Source organism: Carcharodon carcharias, chromosome 7 (assembly GCF_017639515.1).
Source record: "Carcharodon carcharias isolate sCarCar2 chromosome 7, sCarCar2.pri, whole genome shotgun sequence".
In the NCBI taxonomy this organism is placed as follows: domain Eukaryota; kingdom Metazoa; phylum Chordata; class Chondrichthyes; order Lamniformes; family Lamnidae; genus Carcharodon; species Carcharodon carcharias.
In genome coordinates this window covers 22,112,167-22,124,235 of record NC_054473.1, presented here as the reverse complement: position 1 = coordinate 22,124,235, position 12,069 = coordinate 22,112,167, and the positions used below count along the sequence as shown (strand labels likewise).

Sequence of the window (12,069 nt, the reverse complement as noted above, 5' to 3'; positions counted from 1 at the left end):
ACTTCCTCACAACTTAAGGACATTAGGGTAAAGTCTAAGCTAAAGGTGGATTTAAACCGACTGCTTTCACTGACCTTCTGTGAGATTAGGTTTCTCCTCCTATCTTTGTGTGGAGAGAAATGCACAGTTTGTTGAGATCTAATGAGAAGGGAAAATAGAGAAGATCAGGGAAAGGGGAGCAACATTTAAAAACATGCATTACTTTTTAGATTTCGTTTTAAATTATTTAAGGTAATGCATGTCAAATTGATTCAATCCATTATATTGCTGCAGAGTGATATGTGATAGTGAGCCGCGTGTCAGTGGTGCCATGGAAACAAAGCCAAGAATTGGCAGTAAGATAGGAACCCTGTCATTACCAAGCACAATTTTCTGACTGAGGAAAGTGCAGCTGATCTGGCTTCTGTCACTGTTTCTTTTGAAATGTACTGTAGAGGTGTGCAAGACAGAATTAGAGTAATCAGTAAACAGCAGTTTGGAGAAGGTTCCCTCAACTCATTCATGGGATGAGGGGCTTACCTTATGGTTGGACCTAAATACCCATTGCAATTTAGAAGAATGAGAGGTGATCTTACTGAAACATATAAGATCCTGAGAGGATTTGATAGGTAGTTACTGGGAGGATGTTTCCACTTGTGGGACAAGCTAGAACCAGGGGACACAGTTTCAGAATAAGAGGTCTACCATTTAAGATGGAAATGAGGAGAATTTTTTCTCTCAAAAGCTTGTTAGTCTGTGGAATTCTCTTTCCCAGAAAGCAGTGGAGGCTGGGTCATTGAATTTAGTCAAGGCAGAGTTAGACAGATTTTTGGTGGAAATCTCATTCCCAAGAGCTGGCAGCCAATCAAAGGCTGACAGCTCTCCAGTACCAGCAGCGTCCCATGGCCACTGCTGGTATTACACTCCGGCCTGCAGGAGAGATCGGCCATGGATCCCCAGACAGAGGTGACTTTGGGTGGGATGGGGGCTGTGGGGAGATGGTCACCAACAAGGGTGGTTGGGAAGGGGTTCAGAAGCAAGGGTGGAGGAATGGCTTTCAGCAGTCACCTGCCCCCTCACCCAATCCCCACCATTTCCCAATTCCAGGTCCCTTGATCGGGCACAGAGTACCTTTGAATAAGGGACGCACCCCCACCCCCTGGTATGCCACTGTCAAACCCAATAGGGTTTGCTGGGTGGCCTCCCTGGATGGTGAGTCCGTCACCTGCCACTGGTTGAGTTCCAGCAGCACATGATGAGGCCCTTAAGTGGCTACTTAAGGGTCTCAGTTGGCCTTGAAGCAGGAATGGCATTTACCCATCCGGAGCTTGATCGGGGCAGTCAGGAAGGTGGCAGGTTCCGCACTCCGCGCCTTCCTGCTTGATCAAACAGCACCTCCTGCTTCTAAACTCACCTCCGGAGTGGGCATTACATTCCATCCATAGAATCATTGCAGCATACAAGGAGATCATTTGGCCCATCGTGTCCGTGCAAGATAAACTCCCCCTCTCATCTTTGCTTCCTCTCTCTGCAGATACTCCTTTAGAAAAGTCCAGATTAGGTAAAGGAAATTTCAGGGAGAATACTCCCTGCTGGAGCAATTCTGTGAAGCTGCATCCTCTAAATTTTGGGAAACAGCAGAGAATGCCACAAATTACTTATGCTGATCCTTCAAGCACCATGTCACTAATATTTGTCCAGCTGTCCCACGGGCTCTATTATGTTTATTGTTTCACTTACTTAATGTGAAATTTTATTGGATTTCATTCCATTAGTAACGCGAATAGGAAATGGCTTCTGTCTCTTTTTACATGTACAGGCATTCGAGCTGGTGACAGGTGAGTACCTGTTTGATCCTCGATCTGGAAAGACCTTCTCCCAAGATGAGGGTAAGGGAATATCTAATTTATCAGATGCAACTGACAAACTGCAATTTCACTTGTGTAAGATTGGAAGTGATGGTCACCAGTGCACAGCATGGAATTCCAGGCAACAGATCGATACGTTCATATTCTGCTGCTTAGCAACTTGTAGACACCATTTATCAATGTGTTAAAAATGGCATCTTTGCCAACCTTCCTCTTCATTTCTTATTCCTATAAGCTGCTAAGGGTTAAGGCATGGATGGGTATATATTTTATATACTGTATAGATTTTGGAAGGGTAAAGGAAATTGACCACCTTTTTCAGAGCCGTAGAAGTCTACAGGTCAGAAGAGGTCAATCAGGTCATGGTGAATAGGCTTTGACAGAGTAATCCTAATCTAATCCCACTTCCATTGTCTCTCTTCTCTCTCTCTTTCTTTCTGTCTCTCCATAATTCCTGTATCTTCTCTGCTCTTTTGTGAAGGTAATTTCTCACCATAATCTGTGGTGTTCCAACATATACACACAAACCATCCCTGGGTAAGGCAACTGGCATGGCATGGTTCTTGACCATACCATTCCAAATCAGATCACTGAAATGGAGTTATATTGATATCCTGGCCAACATTTCTACCAGATTGACTAGTAATTTATTTGATTATTATTTGTTTGATAGCGTTGAAACATAATGGCTGCTGTATTTGCCTGTATGACAACAGGCACAGAATTTTAAATATAATTCATTCCATAAAGCACTTTGACACATATTGATATATATAATATATAAATATATTAAAATTTTGCCTGCCTTCTGTTACTGTTCTGCCATAAATCAGGTGGGAATGTAACTGAACATTTTGGCTATCACTATATTTCCACATTAAATGTAATTCAGGGAGCTAACCAAAAAGGTTAGTACTGGAAATTAAAATATCACCCATAAGGTGGGCTGGAGTAATGATGAAGAGTGTAGAAGGATCCAGTTTCTTAAACTGTGTATTAAATGAACTGGGGAGTGTCTAATAGGGCATTGGAAAAAAAGGATTATTAACTTTTCTTTCGGAGTTTCTAATGCTTTATTTCTGATATTGGGTGCAAAATGTGGAAACTGTTAAATTGCCAAGAAAAACATAATTTGTTTTACAGAAGATTTCACAAAAATGAGATACCCATCACTAACCCACATTGAACTGAATTCCCAATAATAGGTTTATACCACAAGTGAGAAGATTGACCCAGTTACATTTGCTCTCTAATTTATTCTGTTCCTTTGGGTCCAGCAGCATAAAGTGTGTCTCATTCTGCCAGTGAGACATCTATTTAGCCAGTTACCGGATAGATTTGTTCACGATGTGGATGACCCAGTCCACAAGTGATCCAACCCATTGTGTCATGGAGAGACAAAATGCAGATTTACCTCCAAGATTTCTGAGGTAATGCTGCCTGCCTCAGGAATGCTTTTGCACGGAGCTAATTCCCACTGGGAGAGAGAAAAAGTCAAAGAAGGAATCAACTTGGCCAACTTTTTGAGGAATCTTTTAGCAGTCAGTAACACGGCAGCATTGGCAGAAATCTGAGATTAGGTGGCACCCTTGGTTTAGAAGGATTGTACTGTGTGGAAAGAAAGAGGGAAGGAAAGAAGTTTTAAAAATTGACAGTTGAAGCACGGAAATAGTTTGTGATATAAACAGAATAATTTAACATTAAGGGAGTAATTTTTCGTGCTCTTGTCCCAGATTCCCAAGGAGCAGTGATTATGGTAATGTAGCTGCAGCTGTAACGCATATTCCAATTTTACCACTTGTGTTTGCTGGTGTGGTCCTGCGCCAGCAATGGAGGCTCACAGAATCATTTTATTTTTAATAATAAGCAGCATACTTATGGGTTTGAATGACAACCTTTGGTGAGAATCAGGCAAATGGATTTTGTGTAAAATGAGAAACTGAACTGTGCAATACAGTGATCAGGTTGACTTACTTGCACTCAAGCTTCCTGTAAAGGGGTTTTTATCATCTCTCCATTCTCTATCTTGTTATGTATCTGTCTCGATCTGAGTTTCAAATTTCCTTAATTTTTCTCTCTCATTTTCTGCCAATGTTATATCTGACACAAAATGAAAACAGAAAATGCTGGAAATATTCAGCAGGGCAGGTAGCATCTGCAGAGGGAGAAACAGAGTTAACATTTCAGATTGATGATCATTCATTTGAATAGGTCATTGACCTGAAACATTAACTCTGTTACTTTCTCCACAGATTCTGCTTAAGTATTTCCACCATTTTCTGTTTTTAGTTCAGGTTTCCAACAACTGTAGTGTTTTGCGTTTGTATTTGTGATTGTCCAATTGCACCTCCCTCTTTCTATTGTTCACTCTTTTCTATTGATCTCTGCTCCTTTCTGTGTCTCTCCAGACATTTGTAGCTTTTTGTCTGTTTCTCACTCTGCTCCATTTTTTCTGTCAGTCTGTTTGTCTCAGCAGCTCATTATTTCTCTATCATTGTGTTATTCTCTGAAATTGTGGGCTATAAGGGTATTTTTGTTATGCAGTGTCTGTTGGGGCCGGGGGTTTGGGTGGGTGGGGGGGGGAGTGGAATTTGAATCAGTCCTTGGATTGATTAGGGCCCCATGTTCCAACTTGTTAGAAATCCTGGGGATAGAAATTTGGCAGGGCCAATTCTACCTGTTCACATATTTCCCTCATTTACACTGGACACCAGGGTAATCTGTTGGCAGAGTGCCAAAACTAAAGAAGGCACCAGGGGAAGTTTTTTGATACTTGAGGCAACCCAATAGGGCCCTGTGGGCCTGCTGGTGTAACAGAAAGATGCTCAGCAAAATTGCTTCCCCTCCTTAATCAGGCACCTCCCCGCCTGCTGGAAATGCTGAGCATCGTTCCAAAACATTCAAAGTACCCTCAGCACAGGGTTTCCTACAGAATTAGGGACACAGGCAATGTATGGGCAAAGATCCCACACCAGCCTAAATCCACATACCTCTCTCAAGGCCTACCCAGGAATTTTGGGCTCTTGTCTTTGCCTTTATAGTTTGTCTGCCTTTCTTGGTGCCTGTTTTATAGGTGCTCATTCTCTCTCTCTCTCTCTCTCTCAAACACAAACCGTCTCTCTCACATACATGCTCTATCTCTTGTACTCATTCACTGACACAAACAAATACATTGATTTGAGCAATGTACCCTGGCTACAGTTATTCTGCAAATGGATTTTAATGAAACCACCTACTCCGATACAGAGGTTAACATTCTCTCCACAGATACTGTTAACCTGCTGAGTTTTTCCAGCACGTTTTGTTTTTGTTTCAGATTTCCAGCATCCTCACTATTTTGCCTTTAACATTTAATAGGGTTTGAGTTTCTCTATATCAAACCACTTGCTCTTTTGTGTAAATAGGTATTGTTTTCCTTTGCCTTTCTTTACTCGTCATTCATTCCTTCACCACTGCTCTCTTTCATAACAGACCATGTTGCACATATTATTGAGCTGCTTGGGAGAATCCCCTTGAAATGTGCACTATCTGGAAAGTATTCCAAAGATTTTTTGAACCGAAAAGGTACAGTATAACAAACCATATAAATCCTGAACTGTATTAAATACAAGCTATTATCTGTAGTCTGTACCAGAAGCTTGCAACATCATACCTATAACCTTCCTTGATAGATCAGTGCATTTGTTTAGTTCAACTACAGCTAAGCCCAAGCTTGGCCTAAATAGCCAAGTGGTTATGGTACTGGGCTTGCAACCCCAAGCTCAAGAGTTCAAATCTCACAATGGCAAACTATGAAATAATGTAACTTCATCTGAATAAGAACAGATGGAAACATGTTTACTTGAAAGAGTTACAGCTAAGCCCAAGCTTGGCCTAAATAGCCAAGTGGTTATGGTACTGGGCTTGTAACCCCAAGATCAAGAGTTCAAATCTCACCATGGCAAATTATGAAACAATGTAATTTCATCTGAATAGGAACAGATGGAAAATGTGCTTGTACTCGAAAGAGTTACAGCTAAGCCCAAGTCTGCCTTCACCCAGCTCATGCACAGTTTCAGCAGAGGCCATTAGATTCTAATCAATTCCAGGATGTTAAGCTCCAATGGCTGCTTGGTAATAAAGATAAAGACCATGACTGGCTTCTTCAGATCAAGTTTTATTTCTGGTGTATAAAATTCTCCACAGCCAAAACTTGTCTCACCTGTTTACCCTTTTATACAAATCAAATGGGTACTTAGCTTGTTAACTAATAATTATCAATTGAACTCCTTGTGTGTCAACTATTTCCTTCTCCAACAAGGGAGGTTGGCCAATTTCACTCCTCCTTATCTCAGTAATGTTGAGATGAATTCTTATGCCTCAACTGTTGTATCAGATGCAACTGGCCATCTGAGCAAAGACAGGAATCAAGTTTGGGATCTTCCCAGACTGCGTATCTGAAAACCACACCGTACAGTATGTTTGCTTTTTAGATTGATCTGTACATGTCCAAGCAGCTGGTTGACTGTACATATCTGATTCATTCCCACAATGAGCCTTGAAACTCTCCATCTGTCAAAGCCACAGTTGGATGACTCTTCTCACTTTCAATTCCAGGGATACCTGTCACTATTTCTCTCAGCTGAATTATTTCTTTCCAGTTATAGCCCTGGGACACCTGTTTCTGAGACTCACGACTTGTTAACTATCGTTTACTGCTATGGTGGCTGTAAATAATCGAAAATTAGTAGTCCCATTCAATCGTTAATGTTCAAATGAATTGACAGGTGGGACCTTGTATTAACATCCCTTCTTAAAGATGGCATCTCTGACAATGTAGCCTCAATACTACTCTACAGTGTTAGCCTGGGTCCTGGAGTGGGATTTGGACCAAATCCTTCTGACTCAGGGGCATGTGTGCTACAAACTGAGCCAAGCTAATCCTTGTATTTGGAAAATTGTTATTTTCAGCAGCAACATCTCTGCTACAAATTAGGACCTTGTAAAAAATATTCTCTCATAAATGCTCTGAGCATCTTAAGTTTGGGATGTGTTCATGTTGTCCAGTAACTCATTAAAAAATAACTTAACCTGGGACGTCTTCTGATCTTTCTGGTGGATTTGCCTCCAGTTATCCCTCCCTCTGTCCCTTTGGGGAAACACCTAATGATTCATCATCATAGAGCTACTGGGGATTAGGAACTTGCTATGTGATAAAATTTGCATAATGTGATTCCATCTGCCAAGCTTTAAAAAGTTTTTGAAGTAATATTGAATAGGAACAGAAAGATAGCTACAACATACCCACTCACAACCACATAAAATTGGAGCCAACACTGTGCAAACCATATTAACCATATTTGATCCTATTTCTGTCCTCAGGTGAACTACGTCATATCAAGACAATAAGACCCTGGGGATTGTACGATGTACTTGTAGAGAAATATGAGTTCTCATTGGCAGACGCAGCTACATTTTCCGACTTCCTTCATCAAATGCTCAGGTTTATACCAGAGAAACGGGCAACTGCAGCAGAATGCCTCCAACACCCATGGCTGAGCATTTAGGTCCCTGAAGACCATTTCAGATATATTTCCATTACCCACTATGGAGATATAACTTCCTAGTGGATAATGGAAGTTGCTGGATAATTGAGGATGCCCAGCATTTGATCCAATGTGCTTTGTACATAAATATTCTTGGGACTTGGGAATGAGGTCAAGTAAATACAATCTCAAGATGAAATGTAAATAATGAAAGAAACTTGTAGTATGTGCACTGAGGCAATGTCTCACCCAAGGCTTTGTCTTGTGATCATTCTGCTCAATAATTGCATTACAGATTATAGAGGTTTCTCTATATATTTAATACCATCCAGCTGCAAATGGACATGAGGCAGAAACCTGGTGCAGTGCTCAACATCTGCTTGGTGAAGAGGAACCTGAAGAGCAACTTGGATATGGAAAGTCTAACTTTGTTTTTATGAGACTGATATAAAGATGACTTCTTTGGAATTCTATTTCACTTTGAATTGGCTGATTATGAATTCTGACCAACTGGATATGATAATTTTGGTTCTAGACACTGCAGGTTGCCACTGTGTTTGAGCTACTTTCTGATATGGTGTTTTTTCAAGTTGGTATGCCATGTAGTTATGACTCATGCTGTTTGTGCAAGCTCAAAGAACTAATTTCTTACAACTGTATAAAGAATTCGTCAAAATTTTTAAAATTGAATTTAGATTTTTATTCTGTGAGGACGCCCATATGCTGCATCTTCCTCCCACAGATCATTTAATAATTCATTCAAGAACATAAACACAAAATAAATATGTAAATCACTGAAGAGCAATTCAGATTCAGCCCTGCAAAATGAATACTGATGTCTGCCAATGAGGAATGGACGTAAAAAGAAGAACCTGGGGCAAGGGAGAGAATTATGTAGAATTACATGGAGTCACAGCACAGAAACAGGCATACAGCCCAACAGGTGCATGCTGGTGTTCTTCCTTCATATTAGCCTCCTCCTAACTCTCTTCATCTCACTCTATCAACATAGATAGTGGGATGTTTCCACTTCTGGGAGAGACAAGAACTAGTGGACACAGTTTAAGAATAAGAGATCTCCCTTTTATGATGGAGATGGGGAGAAACTTTTAACTAGAAAGTCATTAGTATGTGGAATTCTCTTTTCCAGAAAGCAATGGAGGCTGGGCCATTGAATTTATTCAAGGCAGAGTTAGACATTTTTGATTGACAAGGAAGTTAGGGGTTATGTGGGCAGATGAGAGGAGGTGGTGGCGGAGTGGTTTTGTCACTGGACTAGTACTCTAGATACCCAATTCTCTGGGGACCAGGGTTCAAATCCCACTATGGTAAATGGTGAAATTTGAATTCAATAAAAAAAAGTCTGGAATTAAAAATTTAATGATGACCATTTCTTAACAATCATCATAAAAACCTGGTTCACAAATGTCCTTTAAGGAAGGAAATCTTTCATCCTTACCTGTTGTGGCCTACATGTGACTTCAGACCCAATGTGGTTGACTCGTAAATGCCTTCTGAAATGGCCTAGTAAGCACTCAGTTCTCAAGGGCAATTAGGGATGGGCAATAAATGCTGGCCCAGCCAGTGATGCCTACATCCCCTGAACAACTATTTAAAACAAAAGATGGCAAAGTGGAGTTGAGGCCACAATCAGATCACCACCATGATCTTATTGAATGGCAGAGTGGGCTCGAAGGACTGAATGGCCTACACCTGCTACTAAGTCCTATTTCCTATATCCTTCTATTCCTTTCCCCTTTATGTGCTTAATTAGCTTCTTCTTAAATGCATTCATGTCATTTTCCTCAACTACTCCTTGTGGAAGTTTCTCTTAATTCCTTATTGATGACTTTCTTATTTTTATGGCCCTAATTTTAGTCTCCACGACAAATAGAAACGTCTTCTCTACATCTACTTTATCAAACCGTTCCATAATCTTAAGGCCTCTTTTTGGATCATTTCTCAACCTTTGGGCAGTTCACAGTTTCGCTTGGTGGGATGGGAACTCTATGCCTTTCCCATGATGAAGGTTTAGAATACCATTGTGTGGCTCCCCAAGCGAGCATTGTCTAGGTGTAAAATAACTTGGAATGTCTGGTTGTCTTGACAAAATAAGTTAACAATTCATTTATTAAGGACTTGAAGATGCTGCTGGTTATTGACGAGAGGAATAGGATGAATAATTTTGCTATTTTTTTATCTTATTTGTCCAGGGGTATGTTGAATACCAAAGTGAGCAAGGATTGAAACTGCCCTGGATTAGTACAGTTGGCCTTTGGCAATATAGTTTAATTAGCACAGCCTAAACCAAATGATGAATAGTGTAACATCATACATCAATTATTGGAAGGTTGTGGTATGTCAATTAAAGAGGTAAGCCTCCTTTCTGCAGGGTAGATGGAGAGGATTTTGCTTATATGGCTCTGTTGCACTGTATAAAAAAACGAGAAAATGCTGGAAATACATCTCTGACAAAAGGTCATTAACCTGAAACATCAACACTGTTCTCCGCAGATTCTGCTAAATCTTCTTAGTATTTCCAGAATTTTGTTTTTATTTCAGATTTCCAGCAGACAGGACCTTCCTGTTGCATCAATGGCTCTCTTTTGTTGTACTTCAATTGTAATTCAAAAACTGCATCATATCTTATTAAAGCAACAAAGTGAAAGCAGGGTAACCTGTACAAAAAATAGTCTCCTAAATGGCCTCCTGGATTAAGGTTGCATCAAGCTATTGACTGCTGAATAACCTCCTTGTGAGTTTAGGACCTAGAATTACAGGTTTGGTGAGGGCATTGGGTGGGAAAAGTTAAAAATCAAAACCTCTTCTAAAAGGTAGAAAGTTCAAACACATACCATCAGAGGAATTATTTGTATTAAAAGTACTTCCCCCTACCCTTACCTTCTCCTTTTGATGTGTGTAATGAAAGGCAGCTCTATTTATTTCTATGCAATTGCAAACTCTTAGTACAATAAACACAGCTCTATTCATCCCAATGGGACTTCAGTCTCTCACTTAATAAACACAATGTTATTCCTTTCAGTGGGTTTTGAAATACAGCTTCATTCACTCTGATAGGTTTTCACTCACAGTAGTAGACAGAGCTCTATTCATTCCACTGGGTTTGCCATCTGCCTTACAATTTTGTCCCTAAAATATCACTGTTGGCAATGGTCTGATCTTGGTGTGCATCAAACCCTCTGCATGTTCTCAACTCTCCATATTGGTAGGACTCAAAGTTAATGGACAATTGATGGCAGCTGAATAACTGAAAGAGAAGTGGAGTCTTTGAGCTCGAGCCCTCAGAGAAAGGCGATGGTTGGCAAAACTGTGTGGAAAGGAATAAAACCAGAAAACAGTGGCAACTCTTAGCAGGTCAGGCTGTAATTGTGGAGAATGGAAAAAAGCTAATGTTTCAGGCCTTATGTCTCTTTGTCAGAACCGGAAGATAAAGATGAACAGTTTCTAAGGAGGATTCGAACAAGCAAAAAGGGGAAAAAATTGACAGCATACACAAGAAAAGAAAAAGAATGACCTCTAAACTGAATAGGTGGAGAACAGGATAGAAGTGAAAATAGCATAAGACAGAAGGGGGCATGATGAGAGAAATTATAGGGATAAAAGGCACCCACAGGATATGTGAATTGTTAAAGCAGTTTATCAGAGGGCAATGAAAGCATTCAAAACTGATGAAGCAGAGGATGGTCCAGTCTCCAGGAGTTTGGTGGACAAAAAGGGTAGGTAGAAACTAGGGGTGCACATCATCTGTCTTGCCATATACTGATGGGCGATTCCCACCTACCCTGCAACCTACAGCCTCTCACATTTCTGGAAGTGCTAGTGCACCTACATTACCAATATTCTGTTCACCTTACCCACATTAACATGCCTGCCATCTGAGAAAAAGGGAAAGCTGTGATTTATGGCTAAAATTGTTGAAGTCAATGATCAGGCTAGAATCCTGCATAGTGCTTAACATAATGTTTAGCTTGCAGGACTCTGTGTTCCTAGGACCATCTGTAACACCATCATCAAACCTGGTGGCAAGGAAGGTGCTGATGTTTTATGGTAGAACGGTCTGTACCTTGTGGGCATTGAATGCGAACTGCCTGACAACTCCTCTTACCTCCTCTGGACCATGACACCACTATTGAACACAAATCCATCATCTCCCAGATATCACTGAGTTCATCTCTTCTGGAGATCTTTTTGCTACAGTATCCAGCCTCATAGTCTCACAGTCCACTTGTACCTTTCCTAGATCTACAAACAGGATAGCCCCAGCCTGTTTCTTCCATGACACCTCGGGATGCTTTATCACTCCCTGTACCTGCTCACCTTGCCGTGGCACATTCATGCATGTGCACTAGAAGCAACACCTCACCTTTCACATCCTCCCATACTACTGTTTTAGATGAGGCTCTGATTTACTTGTACTTTTCAAACTTACTCTGTTGTATTTGCTGTTCACGATGGGTTCCCTCTGCACTGGGGAGATCAAATGCAGATTGCTTTGCTGAACACTTCCTTTCTATCGGTGAGTGGGACACTGAGCTTCCCATAACCCACTCTGACTTCTCTGGGTCATTTGCCTCCTACATTGCTTGAAAAAAGATTAACAAGCTAGAGGAACACCATCTCATCTTTCTGCTGGGCAGTTTGCAGTGCACTGGCTGTAACATTGATTTTGACAATTT

At 40.8% G+C, this 12,069-nt stretch overlaps 1 protein-coding gene across 1 annotated transcript in view; it reads left to right on the top strand.

Moving 5' to 3' along the window:
* The window catches only part of LOC121280161 (SRSF protein kinase 2-like), a 40,235-nt gene extending 32,173 nt beyond the window's left edge, over window positions 1-8,062 (top strand). The window contains exons 11-13 of the mRNA XM_041191864.1: window positions 1,799-1,868; window positions 5,319-5,411; window positions 7,209-8,062. Coding sequence (XP_041047798.1) covers window positions 1,799-1,868; window positions 5,319-5,411; window positions 7,209-7,393 — 348 coding nt within the window. The 3' untranslated portion in view covers window positions 7,394-8,062. The remainder of the gene's footprint in view (window positions 1-1,798; window positions 1,869-5,318; window positions 5,412-7,208) is intronic.
* Window positions 8,063-12,069: the final 4,007 nt, after the last annotated feature.